Source organism: Mobula birostris, chromosome 15 (assembly GCF_030028105.1).
Source record: "Mobula birostris isolate sMobBir1 chromosome 15, sMobBir1.hap1, whole genome shotgun sequence".
Lineage (NCBI taxonomy): Eukaryota > Metazoa > Chordata > Chondrichthyes > Myliobatiformes > Myliobatidae > Mobula > Mobula birostris.
Window position 1 is genome coordinate 57005442 of NC_092384.1, and position 20095 is coordinate 57025536.

Genomic DNA, 20095 nt, shown 5'->3' on the forward strand with positions numbered 1-20095 from the left:
AATTAGGGAAGTATATTAAATGGGGAGGAAGCACAATGGTCGTCAAAGAATACCTAGGAAATCTTTCAATTGGATTTGTTGTTAGCCCTTGAAATGGTTTGAGTTGCCTTTATTTGGATGGGATGCCTGTCATGTATACTTACAAGAAATGGTGTTTTTTTGACTTGAATATAAATAATCTAGCCTTGACCGACATACTGGGTGTGAGTCTCTCAAACTAGTTAGTTTCAATTGCACATTCACTTACTTTAAACAATGGAAGCATAGTTGTGGGCAAGAATTTCCTACGTTAGGCATGATACCTTATTTTATATGTGCACTTAACCTATTGCTTATGAAAACGTGTTATTTCATAACCATCTTTGTACTCTTTATTTTCCAGAGAATTAAAGTATGTCATTCAAAGATTCGCAGAAGACCCCAGACAAGAGGTGAGTAAGATCTGCAAAATGGCTTGTCAAATATTCTATGGCTTTGAAGGTATATGTAAAGATAATAGCAACTGAATATTTGTATTTAATATCATGTGCAGTGGTAAAAGGCCTGAAAATGTAAGCCCATCTATGTCATGAGTCAGGGATAAAAACGATTAATGGCACCTGTGAAGATATGAGGCATTTGCTTGCCTGTGTCATGAATACTAATCCCAATGTATGTTTACTAACTGCACTTTACAGTACTTTGTATTGAAAAGATAACCTGCTTACAATGGGCCAGAATAATTTGCAGCCATTGTTTGTTGGCGTTGCCCTTTTCCTTTCAGTTTCAAAGACCCTTTTCACGAGAAACCACACAAGAGTCAGGCAGAGTGATAATGGCAGAAGTACACGATTGAACAAGGAGGGCATTTTTTGTGATAGTATAGCTGAGTCATTATGATTCTTAGCTGTATTCCATATTTGTTGAATTGTTTAAATTTCAGTTCCCATTTCAATTTTAAAGGCATAGAGCACGTGCTGAAAATCAAATCCTTAGGTGACATTGGACCAGATGGTGTAAAATCCTTGTGGACAGAGTTAAGAAACTGCAAGGACAAAAAGATCCTTATGGGAATTATATACAGGCCTCCAAACAATAGCCAGGACATGGGCTGCAAATTACAATGAGAGATAGAAAACACATGTCAAAAGGGCAATGTTACAATAGTCATGGTGATTTCAAAAAACAGGTAGAGCGGGAAAGTCAGGTTGGTGCTGGATCTCAAGAGGGGAAATTTGTAGAATGCCTATGAGATGGCTTTTTAGAGCAGCTTGTGGTTGAGCCCACTAGGGGAAAAGCTATTCTGGATTGGGTGTTGTGTAATGAACTGGATTTGATTAGGGAGCTTAAGGTAAAGAAACCATTAAGAGGCAGTAATCATAATATGATAGATTTCACCTTGCAATTTGAAAGGGAAAAACTAAAGTCAAATGCATCTGTATAACAGTGGATTAAAGGGAATTACAAAGGCATAAGAGAGGAGCTGTCCAAAGTTGTTTGGAAGGGGACACTGGCAAGGATGACAGCAGAACAGCAATGGTTGGAGTTTCTGGGAGAAATTCAGAAGGTGCAGAATTGATAGATTCCAAAGGTGAATTAGTGTTCTAAAGGGAACATGAGGTAACCATGGCTGACAAGGGAAGTCAAAGACAACATAATATCAAAAGAGAGGGTGTATAATGTGGCAAAAATTTGTGGGAAAGTAGAACATTGGGAAGCTTTTAAAAACCAACAGATGCTGCCTAACCTGCTGATTTCCTCAGCATCTTGCATGATGCTCTGGATTTCCAGTAGCTGCAGAATCTCTTGTCTACTTTTTCTATGCCTCTCATAATTTTATATATTTTTTAGGTTGCCCCTCAGTCTCCAACACTCCAGAAAACGCAGTCCAAGTTTATCCAAATGCTCTTTATTTACCATTCATTACTCACTATGTAGAGTGAAGTTGGTATGGAAGGAGCTGCAAGCCATCTTGTTAATTTATGAAATGGCTCACAGTCCTGGTTTGTACGTGACCGAGCCTCTTTTTTGGGCTGATCTTAAAAGCCACGGCATTGATAGAACTGTCGACAACTTACCTGGGATCACCTTAAACACAGGGATCCGAATTGAATCACACTGAAAACACAAAACCACAAACAAAGCAACATATTAAACGTGGGCAGTATTTTCAGATTTATCGAGATGCTGAGCCATTCTGCAAAATTTGACCTTTTAAGGTTACAACTGTTTTTGGTTATTTCAGACTGTGCAGATTTACATCTGATTTCATAATACTTAATTTGTGCTTTTCCATACATAACACTGGCCCATCAGTCCCAAAGTAAACTACTTCCCCCATTCCAGCAAAAGTTCTTGCCAAGTTTCTGCCAGAGCAAAATAACAATGAATCTCTGTGCTTGCTCCAATCTGCTCTCTCTCCCACCATGCACATCTTAAGCATTCCTGCTGCCTGTATTTATGAAGGAAGGAATGCCACATTGTGCATATATTAGTGAAGAGAATAACAATTACAGTGATAATACTAATTTGGATAAATGACGTCAACATTATGAAAAAATAAAAATAGACTATGAGACCAAAATTGGAGCGAACACTTAGACTAGCCCAATTTCAACATTTAAGAGAGGTTTGGATAGCTACATGGATGGTGGGGGTATAGAAGGCTATGGTCCTGATGCAGACTGTTTAATTGGTCCAGCATGGACTAATGATCTGATAGTCTGTTTCTGTGCCGTACTTTTTTATGACTCTAGATTTTGAGGTTATGACATTTCACTATTTGAACCTGACAATGATTAGATGTGAACATGTGAAACATATTTATTAAAGTGCATAATTTGCCCTTTCACCTACTGTATTTATATCATCTTATTCTTCACTTAAGTAATCTGCATTTAACAAAAGTCGTTCATTTACTCTCGAGTCCCACTCGAAGACACGCTCCATGCACACAAATTGCATGATTCTGACTGTGAAGGAGTAAGTTGACCTGATCTTGAAAAACAAATTAAACAAAGTAAAAGTAACCCTGTGACAGGTGAATATGGATCATAGGCACACCAAAAACTGAAGAAGATTAATTGTATCATGGCAGGTCCATTCCTGTTTGCTGAGTGTTCGGGCTGGCAAGGATGGTTGGTTCCAGCTCTATAGTCCAGGAGGTGTAGCTTGTGATGACGATGGGGAGCTTTTTGCCAGTATGGTACGTGTTTGCAATAATGTGAGTTAACACCTTCTGTTTATGCTACAAGCGACAATAAGATTACATTTTTTTGTGAAAATTGTACTTATTTACATGCTATTATATGCAACAAAGTAACTCATTTACAATTAAGGGAAAATTTTACATAATTCTTTTGCTCTTAATAATCCCATTTAAGTAAATCAGTTCTACCCTCAGAAATGTGTTTCACCTCATAGACCAGTAAAACCATCTTTTATTCACTTTAGTGAAAAGCAGGGCCCTCACTAAATTGCTTATATGCAAATTAGGATGAAATACTTATTTATAAAAAGTGCCGAAATGCCCATGTCAGAAGTTAAATACAAAATACCGCCTGGGAATCTGTTAGAGCTGCATTCAGTCTGACCACTACATTTGCTGTGAAGAACAAAACGAAGGTATTGACTTTCTCTGATCTTCGTAGACGAAACGTAGGGAGTTCAGGGATCAGTTCATTGGATAATTCTTTGGTGAATTTTGTCTGTGGAGCTGCTGACTTGCAAAGGCTCTGTTGATTCAGAATCTACCAACACTGAAGGAGGCCATTTGGCCCATCACTTGTGGGCTGCCTCTCCCCAGCACGTACTTGGACAGTGTTGATCATTGACACAAACAATGCAGCTCACTATAGTTCCATGTCTCGGTGTGCATGTGACAAATAAAGCTAGTTTTTATCTTTTAAAAACCTCGTCTCCAGAATGAAGGCAATTAAAAGAAGTGGAGTGCGTTTATTATTACCCTGACCTCACTGCACATCTGGTTGGAATAGGAGTTCCAATTAAATCACTAGCTCTGTGCTCAGGATTGTACCTTTAATATTAAGATAATCTACAGCATCCACAACAAAAATCCACCACAAATGCAAATCTGCAGCCATTCTATTATCAGGAATTTGAGGGACTGCTGGTGGGTGAATAAATAGGGCCATTGTGTAAGCTGTAACATGCAAAACCCAGTCTTCTTTCCACATTACATCTTTCACCAGAGAACTTTAGTTGAACCTAATGGAGTTCAGGAACAATTTCTGGTAGAATAAAATAAGCCTGCAAAGGACTCTTTGCTAAACCTCTAGGAATATTCCTGATTCTAGTCAGGTGAAGGAGACGGGAGCATCCCCTACATCACATGATCTCCCTTTTTAAATCTGTAGAGCTCAGCATCATCCTTTGTGGCTGAGGACAAGTTCTACTGACTCCCTCTTCAGCCAAATTCGTAAACCTGCAGATGGTGCCAGAGAAGTTTGTTTATTGTAACTGAATTTATTTATTCAACCGGATTGCGAAAATTAAAGTGCATAGTTTCAGTAAGGAATTTGCTGCTTTGTTTAGGTTCTATGATGCCTGGCACTATTTCACAGTTCTTGGGTGGCTGCCATTGTTGGAGAAAATGTCGCAATTTAAAGTTCTGTTTTACTTCTCCAAGTCCTCTTGGGTGGTGGCTTTGGGCAGGGCTGGGGAATGGTGGGGAGAGTCTTGCTGCCACCTGTATTTCTTTACGGGAACCCTTCTGTGATTAAAAACCTGTTCTAAATGAGGCAACAGTCTGCCTGATTGCCCCTGTGCCTTGGGAGAGTAAGAATGTGTCTGCACGTACTCTTGTGCACTGAGTACTGTGAGGATGGTAAAGCACTGTTTGTCTTACAAGTGCAGTGGTATATTGTTTCCCCAGGTACACATTTTAATGGGTTCCTGTTACAAGACAAAGAAATTCCTGTTATCATTGGCTGAGAATAAACTGGGACCCTGCATGCTTCTGGCTTTGAGGGGAAATCAAACAATGGTAGAGGTAAGTCTTGTGTACCAGGATGTGGAGTATGTGGTCATGAACAGTATGTTTTCCATGCTTCCTGAATGCACCCTGCATTTGTATATTTTGCATATTTTTACATATTGTTTGCCCCAGGAAGAAAAATATTTCTTTCATCTCCTTAAAAAAAAAGTGTGGCAGTACAGCAAATATAACTTGTTTTGGATATTGATCTGGAGGGGCATATCCGCCTAGAGGCTGGACTTGTTTCATTTATTTTAATGCTTTAATTTTCCTTTAAGATTTTATTCTGACAATATATTCATAGATTCATTTGTAACTTTCATGGGCTAGATTTATTTGTGAACATTGCAGAAAGAGATGCACTTTACACTCATTAGATCAGTGTCTTCTACTTTTGAGTCAGCTGTCTGAAAGGGAGCAGTCAGGTCCAGATATACATGATTTGGAGTGAATCTCTGGGTTAAGCTCTAATGCCTCCTTATAGAGGGGAAATACCAAGTTTTGTTAATGTCTTGAGAAGCAGGCAAGATGGGTCAAACAGAATTGAAATGTCCAGATGGTTCATAATCTGTAATTACTATAATAATATTCTCCTGCCTGAGCTATTTTAAGGGATGTGATAAGGAGACATGCCATTTTGCATTATTTGTATAAAATATTTTGGGTAAAACTTAGTGACTTCAAAAGTGGGACTGCAAAGATTTATCTCCTTCTGGGAAAGAGTTATTGTCTTAAAGACCTTACTTACTGCCTGTTATGCTGCTGCCATTTAGGGCAGCAATGAAGTTCCCCTCTCTCTGTCTGTTCTTGGCCATCTATTATACCTTTGTGGTTCAGAATCCTCAGTCACACACATACTTTATTGCCGTTTCTGTAAAATTTTTTCTGCCTGTTCAGGGTTGTTTGCCCTGAACCTGGAGGACTGGTGGACTACTCTTAGTCTGGTCTCTACCCTTTAACCTGTTTGGCATGGGTGACCCTACCAAGCGCCATGGCGCAAGGCTCTAACTCAAACCAGCATTAATCTCTGGGTCATTGAGGCACGCAAACCTTTAAACCTTATGACAAGAGTGTGGTCCTCTTGGAGGTTCTCAGAGATCTGCTTAGCAATTAAATTTACATCAGCTTGGAGTGTTTTTAAGAAGTCAGATGGTGAGCATATTACTGAAACCATATTCGAAGCAACAAATAATCAGAGTGACTAATAGATAATATATTTCTGCTGATGGTTCAAAAACTAATTTTCAAAAACCAGGCCAGGACGATCATGTACCCCATTGACAATCGTTAAATATGTCATCGCTGCTGCTGGCAGGCAATCAAAATGCTATAATTCAGTTGTGATTTTGATGGCATTCATAAACTGTTTGAGTGAAACACAGCTGGCTCCAGACATTGAATCATGGCAATAAGTTTATTGCTGAGTTTGTTTGGTGTGCAGTGCTGAACATTGTAAAAGCCTGTTTAAAAAGACCATTTGCTTACTCATGTAAGATTAGTATAATAAAAGAATGTATAATGTAAGAAATGAACTTTAGTCATATGACACACATCAAAGTTGCTGGTGAACGCAGCAGGCCAGGCAGCATCTGTAGGAAGAGGTGCAGTTGACGTTTCAGGCCGAGACCCTTCATCAGGACTAACTGAAGGAAGAGTGAGTAAAGGATTTGAAAGTTGGAGGGGGAGGGGGAGATCCAAAATGATAGGAGAAGACAGGAGGGGGAGGGATGGAGCCAAGAGCTGGACAGGTGATAGGCAAAAGGGGATACGAGAGGATCATGGGACAGGAGGTCTGGGAAGAAAGACAAGGAGGTTGGGGGACCCAGAGGATGGGCAAGAGGTATATTCAGAGGGACAGAGGGAGAAAAAGGAGAGTGAGAGAAAGAATGTGTGCATAAAAATAAGTAACAGATGGGGTACGAGGGGGAGGTGGGGCCTTAGCGGAAGTTAGAGAAGTCGATGTTCATGCCATCAGGTTGGAGGCTACCCAGATGGAATATAAGGTGTTGTTCCTCCAACCTGAGTGTGGCTTCATCTTTACAGTAGAGGAGGCCGTGGATAGACTTCCCGGACCTCCTGTCCCATGATCCTCTCGTATCCCCTTTTGCCTATCATCTGTCCAGCTCTTGGCTCCATCCCTCCCCCTCCTGTCTTCTCCTATCATTTTGGATCTCCCCCTCCCCCTCCAACTTTCAAATCCCTTACTCACTCTTCCTTCAGTTAGTCCTGACGAAGGGTCTCGGTCTGAAACGTCAACTACACCTCTTCCTACAGATGCTGCCTGGCCTGCTGCGTTCACCAGCAACTTTGATGTGTGTTGCTTGAATTTCCAGCATCTGCAGGAATTCCTGTTGTTTAGTCATATGAACTGACATTTCAAGGAAACGTAATTGGAAATTCAAACTTGAGGAAAATTGAGGATTCAACTAAAATTTAGTATTCACGTTACAATTACATGCTGACAAATCTTAATTTCGAAAGGCTGTCTGTGCATTAAATTTCTGTTATGAACTACTGGGTCTGAGTGACTTAAAAGTTTGGTGTATTAAATATTATCGTAATAGTTTACTAGGTTATAACTGGCCCATGTTTTTATTTGTGACAAATATGATATATATATATATATATATATATATATACAGTATCTGAAATATATCTTATGGAAGTGTTTGTTTGATGATGAACTTCAATGAAAAAATAAATTACAAAAAAAAAATTTTAAACTGCAGCATTCTAAGTTAAAGAATTTTGTATTCATAAAATATCTTTAATGAACTCATGTTTTTCCAAAGCAATTAAAAGAAAATGGTATCACTGTTGAAATGTAAGATACTGGGAAATCAATCTACACACTGCAATACCTACACAGAGCTATGTTACAATAATCAGATAATTTTTTAATGATATTGTTTGAATGATTAATATTAACTAGGAAACCAGTGACTGCTTCCCGTGCCCTTCCTCTAAGCCATGCCTTGAATATGTTTATGCCCATGTCAGAGGATAGGACCTGGGTTTATGTTTCATTTGAAAGACGGGCTCCCTTAGTCTTTGCAGTGGGATTTGAGCCTAACACCTTACGAGGTAAAGGTTCTACCAGCTGAACTATGGCTGACACATTATTTTCTCTTCACATGCACATGTCCACTTTAGAATAAAATGGCACATCTGTGAGCATTTTCAATTCAACAAGACTCACTTCTCATTTCTACTTCATTATTGCGGTCTACTCCCAGCTATGGCACCATATTGACTGAAGTACATTTTTTCAGTTTTATCCCAGAACTTTACTCTAAAGAAAAATTATTTGGCCATATTTGGAAGATATAGCAAAGTGATCTAGTGAACTTGGGAGTCAGAGTATGTGCCTTAAACAAAGTGACTTTAACAAATTATACTTAAAAAGGAGAATTTCACAGATTTCTCTCTGTGTCCGATGTGCTGTCAGACATTTATTCCACATATACATCAGGAAAACTCAAAGCCATTTTCTTGGACCAGTTTTAGAGTTGTTTCTTAGCTCCTGATTCTTTCCTTTTCCTTGGTAATTGTTTGAAGTAGAATTGTGCAGTTCACCATCTCAGTGTTATGTCTGGCCATGATGATTTTCATTTCAATATGTTACACAATCACCACCCCCTTATTTCCCTTCACTACATTAGCTGTCTCTATTCTTGTCCCAGCCTCTGCTGCTGAAATCACCATCCTTACCATTTTTTCTCTTGACTTGACCACTTCTAGACCCTCCCGACTGCCTCACCTTTCACCAACTGCAGGCTTAATCTCACTCAAAACACTTCAACCATCACCACTAGCTCCTGTCAGTGGCTCAATTTTAAGTCAGTATCACTGTTTTGAAATCATTTCATGGTCTCAACTCTCCTTGATCCCATAATCTCTAGTCCTTCAACACACTAGAATATTTATCCCCTTGCTTCTTTGACCTCCTGAATGTTCCCTATTTTAAACATTTCACTGTCAGTGGCCATGCCTTCAACAGCTTGGTCACTGGTGTGAATTAGGCACCTTAACCCTCTCTGCTTCTTTCCTTTAAGATTCTCCTAAAGCCTACTTCTTCAACCAACCTTCTGAACGTTGGTCCTAAAACCTCTTCAGTGATGTGTCTTGGGATGAATTCCTACATTAAAGGTGCTTTCTAAATACTTTGATGTGTGTGTCAAACTAAACTTCACTGACATTAATCAACACTCTTGACTCAGTTCACCTAATAACAATTAGTCTTTGTGGTTCAGGAGGAAGGCGGTCCAGTCTTAGAATAATACCTTTTTCTCTCACATGGTTAACACTCCCATCATTAGACCTCCCCTGAAAAATACCATAGGGAGTCAATTCATGTAAAACCTGTTGGTGATCTAATGAGGCAAGTGCTCATGTTAGCTAACCAGCTTAATGTTGAGAATAGGGGTGAAAGTTGACACCACTTCAACCATATTATTTGTAAAGCTAGGGTTAAATCTCATAACATTAGGTATTGATGATTGTTCTTGAGCTGAATTCAAAGTTCAGCGACTGCCATTTTCGTTGGCATGGAAGCAGCTGATAACAGGCACCGAGGAGATTGATTATGTAGTTTGGTCTGTTATGTGCAAATGTAGTCTCTGCCAATTAATAACAGTATCATAGGCACCTTCCCAGTGGTCCACAAAGGCACTGCTGAAGTAAAACCACAGCACTTTGAAAATGTTTACACTCTGTGGAATGAGAGGAACAGAAGTACTCCTTGTTGTGTGCAAAAGAACTATGGTTTGTTCGATGTCACAGCCTCACTCCCTCAATTAATCACTTCCACTTTTCAGGTTACTGTCTCACCAGTAAGTGGGCATCTCTGCTGAAGCAGTACAATATATGCCACACTGCCTCATGTGGGGCTTGAGTTCATAACCTACTGATGCAGACCAGTGTTCCACCACTGAGTTAAAATTGACACTCACAGGAACTCGCTTTATATTTGGAGGATCAGTGTATCACAAAAGTCCTATAATCAATAAGATGTAATCGTTTGCTAAAGCCTTTGGACTTAAAAAAATACTTTGATTTCGTTAAACTCTAGATCTTGTGTTTGATGCTTGAGTACAACATCATAGACAACAACGACACACAACTTCAAATTATCTCCACATTGGAAAGCACAGATGTTGGAAAGAAAATGTATGAACAACTTTGTGATAGACAGAGGGAGTTAAAAGAACTGGTAGGTTTTGATAGATTTCTTTCCCTTTTATTCTACATGGTGTTCTTTCACTTCAGGTATCCTTTATATGCTGCCTGCGATATTAGCTGGTAAATTATTCCTCTGCCTTTCCAAGCGCTGTCCAGCAATCTTCTAGCAAGGCAGTGTAAAATAAAAGGCCCTTGATTTCCCCAACCTCTATTTGAGGAAGTATGCGGTTCTCTTTGACAGCCTTTCTGAGGAGCTCCACTGTCTGTAATTGTATATTCAATTACCAGCGCAAAGTCCAGAAGGCCAGCTGGTACACAAGTGGAAATGATATACTGACATATTTGTTTTAACATAAGAGGTTTAGGAACCAACCAGTACAGCCTGATTCTGTATTCGACACCAGTACAACTGATACAGGTGTTAACTTCTTAAGATGACACTGAGGTTAATTCATCTCAACAAGAGTGATATTTTTAATTATTTTAACAACCTTCAAATTAAACTTTGACTTTTAAGTATAGGATTTCGGATTCTGGTATCAGGTGGCATATGTTCTATTCTGCAGTTAGTGAGGGGTAGAGGTGGGATAGTGGACCATGGAAAGTAGCGTCAGTGTTCAATGAGTTACCGATGTAGCTGAGAGATTAATGAGCATTAATCATGTGCAATTTTCTTTGTTGTAGCAAAGGAAGGGTGGACCCACACGACTAACACTGCCATCAAAATCCACAGTAAGTTGGGACTTAAACTGATTTTTTCTGTTGATCATTTATGTAGGCACTTAAGTTATATGATTAAGCCGTCCATTTTGTTTTGGTAGCTTCTAGATTAGAATTGATGCAGTTTGCAACCTTAAGCTTTAGTTTTATTCAGAATTAAACATTTTGAAGACCTCTTACCTGAACTCATTAGATTTGAAGAGGTGAGATTAGATTTACCAACAGAAGTTTCTCAGCTTTCCATTCAGGTTAAAGTGACCCCCTCTCCACCCCCAATTAGAGTCTGACCTTTCCCTTTATGTTCCAGTGTGGGAGATTTACTGTACTTCAAAACAATCTGGTTGTCGCTAAATCCTTGAAGAGGAAATAAATAAATAATATTAATTTAAGTACACGTTTTAATATCTCAGGGTATCCCAGGGTTGATCTCTGCAGTCACTTTTAGGATGATGGCAGGAGAGGGGTCAGGCAGAGTTGTCCTCTGTTGTGGAAGGACGGGTCATTGGCAGAAGATACTGCTGGGAGAAGGAGAATCTCGTTAGTTGCTTTCTGTTGATAGAGGAGGTGGATAAGGGAGCAAAATAGCAGTGATTTTCCATGGGGAGAAAATGTTCCCACAGTCGTCATCTGTTGGAGTGAGAGGGATCAATTCAATAGCTTCTGGTAAGATGGTGGCATGCTGGAATACTGCAGCTTCTACAGGGTCAACCACACGTGTTATTGTCCTTCCTTAACGTATTATTTTATGAATGCAAGACTGTGCTGGACAATAAGCCCATTAAGTACTACCCCATCAGCAAGTTGCTCATTGGTGGAGAAACTGAAGGAGCTGGATTTGGTGCGGACTGTGATGCCGCCTGTGACAGAGCTGTGTCAGTGTGCGAAGGAAATTTGCAGACCAGCAGCAACTGATCGCCTTAGTTGCCTTTCTTGTGATCACAAGACCCTGTTGGATAATGATGGTGTGGAATGCTGCAAGTCCAGTTAATCGATTTATGGCGAACGGCAGGGGAACCGCGTGACCGCGTTTGTGTCAAGGACTAGGCCTCAAGCCGCGGTGTTTCCCTTTCCCGGCTGTCCAAGGGAAAGTGTTGGAGTCGGGCACTCCACCGGAATGATGGAGGCGGTGAGTAGCACCCACGGTGGAGCCATTGCTGACCCCCAGTGTTTGCTCGGCAGAAGTCAAGCTATATTGTGTTCGACTGTAGGGTGCTGCAACATTCATGAACTCAGGGATTTGGACTACATGTTTTTTTAGTATGTGACTGCATTTTACTGCTATCTTATATGTGCTATATTTATCTTGTGCTGTGTATGACTGTTGGTACTGTAATGCCATCTGGTTTGGCTGTATTTGTGGGTAGTCATGTATGGTTAAATGACAAACTTGAACCTGCACGCTGGAGAAGAGTGGGATCAGGAACACCCGACGTGTTTTGGCAGGAGGATGAGAAGCAGGTTTCAACTCCAGACATGGAAACGGGAACGGTAGCAATATTATGCAGAGCACAACAGCTGAGGATCACTAATTAGGATGTCATGAACTGGAAATCAGTGGGTGTTGTCCTGATATAGCGTGGGATGGGTCCAAGAATGACTAAATATTTTACCATTTTACCTACCTTGAAAGCCCGCCAGGTGGCATTGTGATTGAAAGACGATGTTAGCCTGGGAGTATCAATAATGTCTGCCCCTGGACAGCGTAGACTGCAACACTGTAAAAGGAATGCTACATCACTTACATCACTGAAGCAGAAATTGTGTTGAAGTTTCAAAGATGATTCATAAAAGGACGTGCCATTTGAATTCCATGAGCAAAAGTGTGACTTCATTTGGAAATCCTTGCAAACACCAAGTTAAATTGATTTTCAGTCATATCGTACAGTACTGATTTATCACTCTATGCTTTAGTCACCCAGACACTTAGGCTAATATTTCTGTGGGAAGGCAGCATCTGTGAGAGTGCAGTGTTCTTGCTATTGTATATAGATGCCAGGTCAGATTATGTGCTCAACTCCCTAAAACAAGTGTACAATCCATCCTGACATAGGTGAGAGTGTTATCATCGAACTCGAGCTGATACGTTAAAGAAATTTGGGTAAAAGCTACGCAGAAGGAAGGTGGATTGTGAAAACAATTGACCAAATTTCACCTCTGGGGAGGAAAAGGCAGTCAATTATTTAAAAGAATATATTAGAAGGGATTAATGGTTGTAGCTTGTAAGTGAACAGAATAGACAGGTTTAATTGGCAGCTCCTGTGTTTTCACCTTGTGCCTGAGTCAATTTACAAATTCAGTGGGCTTCTGGACCAGCTTCAGGTCCTGGGCTATCCTTCCCACTCATGCATAAAGCTCCTAGAGGTAGTGAGCTGCGGTTGGTGTGCTCTCTGCTGCAAGGAATTAAAGATCTAAATCCACGGGAAGGGCAACTTCTCTCTGCTACTTTCTCACACTTGAGAAAATAATGGTTTCAAGTGGTTTTGTTCAATACTTGAGGCTTTTTGCTGGAAAATAATTAAAATCAGCAGTACTGAAATGAGAAGTATGTTGATTTCGATGGAATCAAATGTATAAAGAGAAGACCGTAAGATGTAGGAGCAGAATTAGGCCATTTGGCCCATCAAATCTGCTTTGCCATTTCATCATGGCTAATCCATTTCCCTCTCAGCCCCAATCTCCTGTCTTCTCCACATATCCATTCATGTCCTGACCAGTCAAGAATCTATCAGCCTCTGCCTTTAAATATATCCAATGACTTGGCCTCCTCAGCCACCTGTGGCAATGAATTCCACAGATTCCCCACTTTCTGGCGAAAGAAAGGTGTAATGGAACAGTTTATATTTCCATAAGTGTTTAGTGCTAGGACAATTTGTTTCCCTGTTATTTTTTTGTCTCTAATGTTTCCAGTGCCTGAGAGGATTTTTGCAAGAGAATACACAAGTTAACAACTTTGTAGAGAGGGATGAATGCACAGTTTTAGTTATTAAAATGAAACTGCATTTTCCAGAATAATGCACAGAAATGCTGGAGGAATTCAGCAAGCCAGGCAATGTCTTTGGAGAGGAATGAGACAAGGCTTTGGGCCGAGACCCTTCATCAGGACTGGAAAGGAAGGGAAATGTAACCAGAATAAGAAGGTGGTGGGTGGAGGGGAAGGAGTACAAACTGGAAGATGATAGTGAAGTCGGGGTGAGGAGGAAGATAGGTGGGTAGGGGAGGGGAAAATAGCATTTACCAGTTGGGTTGGCTCACAAGATGTTACCTGCTGCAGCAAAGTTGAATTTGCTCAAGCAGTCAAGATGAAAGGAAGTTGCTGTCACTTGAGAAGTTGCAGTAAAGTGATATGCAAATAGTTTGTGGTACAGGAAATGACTTGAGATCATGTAGAGAGAAAGCCTGGCCATTGTCAAAGCGTAACATCACCAGCCTGTGGATAAGGAAATGAATAGCTGCAACACACACAAAAAATGCTGGTGAACGCAGCAGGCCAGGCAGCATCTATAGGAAGAGGTGCAGTTGACGTTTCAGGCCGAGACCCTTCGTCAGGACTAACTGAAAGAAGAGATAGTAAGAGATTTGAAAGTGGGAGGGGGAGGGGGAGATCCGAAATGATAGGAGAAGACAGGAGGAGAGGGGTGGATCTAAGAGCTGGAAAGTAGATTGGCAAAAGGGATACAAGGCTGGAGAAGGGAGAGGATCATGGGATGGGAAGCCTGGGGAGAGAGAGAAGGGGAGAGGGGAGCCCAGAGGGTGGAGAGCAGGCAAGGAGTTATAGTGAGAGGGACAGAGGGAGAAAAAAGAGAGAGTGAGAGGGAAAAAAGGGGGGGGGAAGTAAAAAATACATTAAATGAATCAATAAGGGATGGGGTGTGAAGAGGAGGAGGGGCAACAACGGAAGTTAGAGAAGTCAATATTCATGCCATCAGGTTGGAGGCTACCCAGACGGAATATAAGGTGTTCCTCCAACCTGAGTGTGGCTTCATTTTTACAGTAGAGGAGGCCGTGGATAGACATATCAGAATGGGAATGGGACATGGAATTAAAATGTGTGGCCACTGAGAGATCTTACTTTCCCTGGCGGATAGAGCATAGGTGTTCAGCGAAACGGTCTCCCAGCCTGCATTGGGTCTTGCCAATATATAGAAGGCTGCATCGGGAGCACCGGACGCAGTATATCACCCCAGCCGACTCACAGGTGAAGTGTCGCCTCACCTGGAAGGACTGTCTGGGGCCCTGAATGGTGGTGAGGGAGGAAGTGTAAGGGCACGTGTAGCACTTGTTCCGCTTACAAGGATAAGTGCCGGGAGGGAGATCAGTGGGGAGGGATGGGCGGGCCGAATGAACAAGGGAATCCTTTTCACTGTCTTCAGAACTGACTAGTTGAGCATGTGACAGGTGAATTGAGGATCACCTTGGTTTTGACTCAGTGCTATGCCTTCTAGTGTAACTGCAAGATGAATCAGTGGGGTTTGCTGTTCCTTCTTCTCCACTAAGATGGGTTCTGTAATCTTGTGTCTGTTACTGCTTCTCTCTTTGCCATTCTCTTTGAAGTTATGACAATCACTTGAAAAGAATTGTTTTGTTGTTGAAACATAATTCATAAATATTGAAGACCTGCATGCAAGTCCAAGACTTTTGGAAAAACAAAACTAAAATGCGTGATAAAGCCTGGAATGCGCCTCAAGTCATTGAACAAAAAACCAGGTTGACACAATAGATTTCCAACACTCGATTTTCTGCATTGATTTGATTCAGTCTGTGATATCCAAGGAAGTGGTAACATGGGTACAGGGGTCCCCAGCCTTCTTGTGCCATGGAGCCTTACCTTTTATCTTCATTGACAAACCTTGCTTTCAAGAGAATATTGTTGTCTCAGGCATTGAACATTTCTATAAAATACAAAATGAGGTACTTCAAGATTTGAAAAATATTTAAAGATATGAAGGATAAGAAAATCATGTTATTCTACGTGGTTTGTTTTATGTTTTCAGCCCTTCAAATTTTGACATTGCAGCAAATGAGCAAAAAATGTCAGCAAATAAGAGATTGCTTATAGCAGATTGGCTTACTTTCTGATTTTCCTGATGTACGATTGCCCTCACACTTCCTAGCTATCCAGTTCAGATTTGTTTTCTCGTTAGGGAAAAAAAAAAGGCATTTTAAGTTAATCAGGTGAAATTATGACGCAAAAACAATTCGAAGATGCAGTATGAATCTCTGAAAGGGCAAGGACAAATTGATAAAAGTGCAATGGTGGACATAATGTGTTTCTAGTTTTTATAAACAGGAACATATAGTACCAAATGGATTAAATTACATCAATCTATAAAGATTATGGCCTAGAAACTTGTCTGTACAATGTCCAAAAAACAATCATTTGTGCAGACGAAAGTCTCATTAATGCAGTGATAGCATGTTTTGTGATCGTCTTTTTAAAGTTCCTTGGAACAGCTTTCGGGATATTGTTAATTTATAGGTCCACGTATGTGCATGAGGGCATGTAACTTTAAAGAGGATGTCAAAGCCTTGGCGAGCATAGAGAAGAGATTTATTAAATTAATGAGAGGATGTTTCCCAAAAGAAACAGGAACTAATTTTGTTAAAATGAATTAAAACCTGTTCAAAATAGTACATATTGATGATAAGCAAGACAATCTGCAGCAAATGTGTGAAGGAGTAGAAAAATAATCGTCTTTGGGAGTTCAATTCATTGCACTCATTGGTGCCAACACCAACCTGGATTTAATGGGCTTAACTAGTAATTAGCTTTATTTTTCTTGTTTTTCCTCAAAATTTGTTCATCCTTTTTAAAAAGAGGCTTAAATACCGAGAGCAGTGTTAAACGTGAGCTTTGTTTTAAATATATCTGCTTTTCTAATAAAGTTAGCAAAATAGGTTGAATAGGTTATTCCTTAGAACAGCAGTCCCCAACCACCGGGCCGCGGACCGGTGCCGGGCCGCAAAGCATGCGCTACCGGGCCACGAGGAAACGATATGATTTGGCGATAGGAGTCAGCTGCACCTTTCCTCATTCCTTGTCATGCTCACTGTTGAGCCATTACGCATGCGAGGTCATTACCTTCGCGTCATCCATGTCCGCATGGGAAGAAGATCAACTCCTCGAGCTTGCAAATGATGGCGGGCTGAAAAGTATGTCTGACATAACATCTCTGCCGGCATTCTGGATCTCAAAGTCAAGGCTAAATATCCTGAGATAGCCACGACAGCACTGAAAATGTTGCTTCCATTTCCAAAATATCTCCGCAATAAATGCAACGAAAACGAAATTGCGTAATAGACTGGACGTAAGGAACCCCCTTCGAGTATCGCTGTATTCCATCACCCCTCGATAGGACCATGTTGTTACAGGGAAACAAGCCCAGGGCTCCCACTGATTCAGCGATATGGTGTGTTGCAATGATTTTATATGTTCATACGGGGAAAATATGTGCTGTGTGTTTAATATCCAAACGTTACTTAAAATGTTATGATGCTATTGACTTATAAGTGACTTATATAACCATATAACAATTACAGCACAGAAACAGACCATCTCTGCCCTTCTAGTCCATGCCGAACGCTACTCTCACCTAGTCCCACAGACCGGCACTCAGCCCATAACCTTCCATTCCTTTCCTGTCCATATACCTATACAATTTTTCTTTAAATGATATCTTTAAATGATAATATCGAACCTGCCTCTACCACTTCTACTGGAAGTTTGTTCAACACTTACTTTAAGCTCCCCTGTCCTCCCCTGATAATTGACTTATGGCTATATTCATGTGAGGAAAATAAGGGCTGTGTGTTTAATATTAAATTCGTTAGATAAACCCTTTTAGAAATGAAATTGAGTGTATTAGCCATTTATCACCTATATTCCGGTTGTGATCAACACCCCCCCCCCAATAGAATTGCCAAAAACGATTTGTAGAAAAAATCAGCACGTACACGCATGCGCAAGTTATGCATGCGCACTGGTGCTCGCACAAAGCTTCATGGTCATTGTAGTCTCTCGGGGCAAACAACGCATTTGACTGCTACTCTTGTCCGTTGGCAACCCTAACCCCCCCCCCAGTCGGCCGGTCCACAAGAATATTGTCAAAATGAAACCGGTCCGCAGTGCAAAAAAGGTTGGGGACCCCTGCCTTAGAATGTAGAAGGTGAGGGGAGATTTGTTAGACGTTTACAAAATTATGAGGGGTATAGATAGGGTTAGTGCAAGCAAGCTTTTTCCACTGAGTTTGAGTGGGACCACAACTGGAGGTCATGGGTTAAGGGTGAAAGGTGGAAAGTTTAAAAGGAACATGAGGAGAAACTTCTTCACTCAGAGGGTTATGAGAGTGTGGAATGAGCTCCCAGGACAATTGGTGCTCGCAAGTTCGATTTTAACGTTTAAGAAGAGTTTGGAGTTTGGATAGCAGGATATGGAGGGCTACAATTCCGGTGCAGGTCAATGGGAGTGGATAGTTTACATGGCTAGAGGACCTCTCTCTGTGGTACTTCTCTATCATTCTAAATAGCCTGTGTGAATAACATACTTGTTCCCGAGGGAATCGGCTGCAGCTTTATGAAGTGAGATGTTTGGAGAGGAGGAGATAACCACGGTGTTTTCACCTTTGATTTCATACTATAAGGCATAAGACATTGGAGCAGTATTATTTACTCCGCCCTTTGAGTCTGCTGCGCCATTCCATCATGACTGACTTATTATCCCTCTCAACCTCATTCTCCTGCCTTCTCCCTGTAACCTTCAACGTCCTGACTAATCAAGAACCAGTCAACCTTTGCTTTAAATATACCCAACAACTTGGGTTCCACAGCCACCTGTGGCACTGAATTCCACAGATCCACCACCCTCTGGCTGAGGAAATTCTTCATCTCTGTTCTAAAGGGAAGATGCACCCATTTATATAGATTAAAGTGACTCTATTATGGAATAAGGAAACTGTAGTTTACATTTTGCTCATTTATAATTGACAGTAGCAAGTAACCACTATGTTATCAGGCATATCCTACTGACACTGAAGAATGATGTTCAAAAAGATACCAGTTCTCTTCCCCTCCCCCCCAACACACTTTCTAGAGATCATCCATTCTAAGCATGTACAAGTGTGACTGTGGTTGTGCCACTGTTCAGACAGAAGCTCAGTGCTCTCAGATGTAAAGCTAACGAAGACCAAATTGAGGACTGAAGTCAGGGGCGTGATTTTTAAAGTAATTAGCACTGGGCATATGAGGTATAAGATCCCTGATGTGGATGGAACCATTTTCATCCCTCACGAACACAGAAGGTTACTCTTCACATGCCAGAAATAGTTTCAGTTCATGTACTAAATGCAATTTCCCCTTCATTGAAAAATAAAACATATAGATTGATATATGCACAGGGTGCAAATGGAGCTGAACTACCACTGTAGTTATAAGAGGTTGTAGCAACAGCTGAGTACCAGCTGATATGGAGAAACTAAAAGCCAGGAATGTCCCTCAGCTCCTGAAGAATGGACATATGCTGGATGACTCATTCTGGTAACTAAGCTAAGTGTCATCTTTCAATCGTGAGCTTAAGCAAGGGGGCATTGACATGTTATTCGACCGTGTTGATGATTGCAGATAAGCTAGTTCTTTCCTCACTTGACGTCTATACTTTAGGAATGGAGAAGTGGGAGCAGTCAGAAGTGGTATTTCTGAATTGCTCATTCCATAGGACTGCTTTCATTACAGGAGATTTAAGTTCAGCTCGGGGAGCAATGAGGTCCACTCTGCCCAGCCCAGCAGCCAAATATAGATGCATCTGATTGTCTCCATACCCTCCTTTTAGTAGGCAGCCGCTCAGGAATGAGGTTGACTTTCTTGCATTCCAGTTCTGTGGGTTCTGAGGTGCGAGGGCGAACATAAGAACTGCCAGCTCTTCTCAGGCTGGGGCGGGAAGTACCTTCAGGGCACCTGTGTGGGATGTGACGGGGTGAACTCCCTCTCCCCCTTACACAGAGCTTCTCCCTGCTCCTGTTGCGTGGCCTTGAGGGAAGTTGCCTGACTTCAAGGGGGCTTTCACTCCAAAGGAGGATCAGAGGCAACTTTAGGCAGTTGTGCAAGATGATAAGAGGCATAGATAGTAGATGGCCAGTGCCCTTTTCGCAGGGCAGACGTGGCTGACACAAGAGGGCATAATTTTAAGGTGAGTGGGAGAACATTTTGGGTGGATGTCAGAAATAACTT

General features: G+C 41.1%; 1 protein-coding gene across 2 annotated transcripts in view; it reads left to right on the forward strand.

Annotated features, from left to right (window-relative positions):
- Positions 1 to 20095, forward strand: part of cmip (c-Maf inducing protein) — a 253957-nt gene that overhangs the window by 214538 nt on the left and 19324 nt on the right. The window contains exons 13-17 of one of the 2 annotated variants that reach the window (XM_072279852.1): positions 383 to 431; positions 3077 to 3202; positions 4874 to 4990; positions 10047 to 10187; positions 10841 to 10888. In XM_072279852.1, coding sequence (XP_072135953.1) covers positions 383 to 431; positions 3077 to 3202; positions 4874 to 4990; positions 10047 to 10187; positions 10841 to 10888 — 481 coding nt within the window. The remainder of the gene's footprint in view (positions 1 to 382; positions 432 to 3076; positions 3203 to 4873; positions 4991 to 10046; positions 10188 to 10840; positions 10889 to 20095) is intronic. The other variant, XM_072279853.1, reaches the window with a different exon arrangement.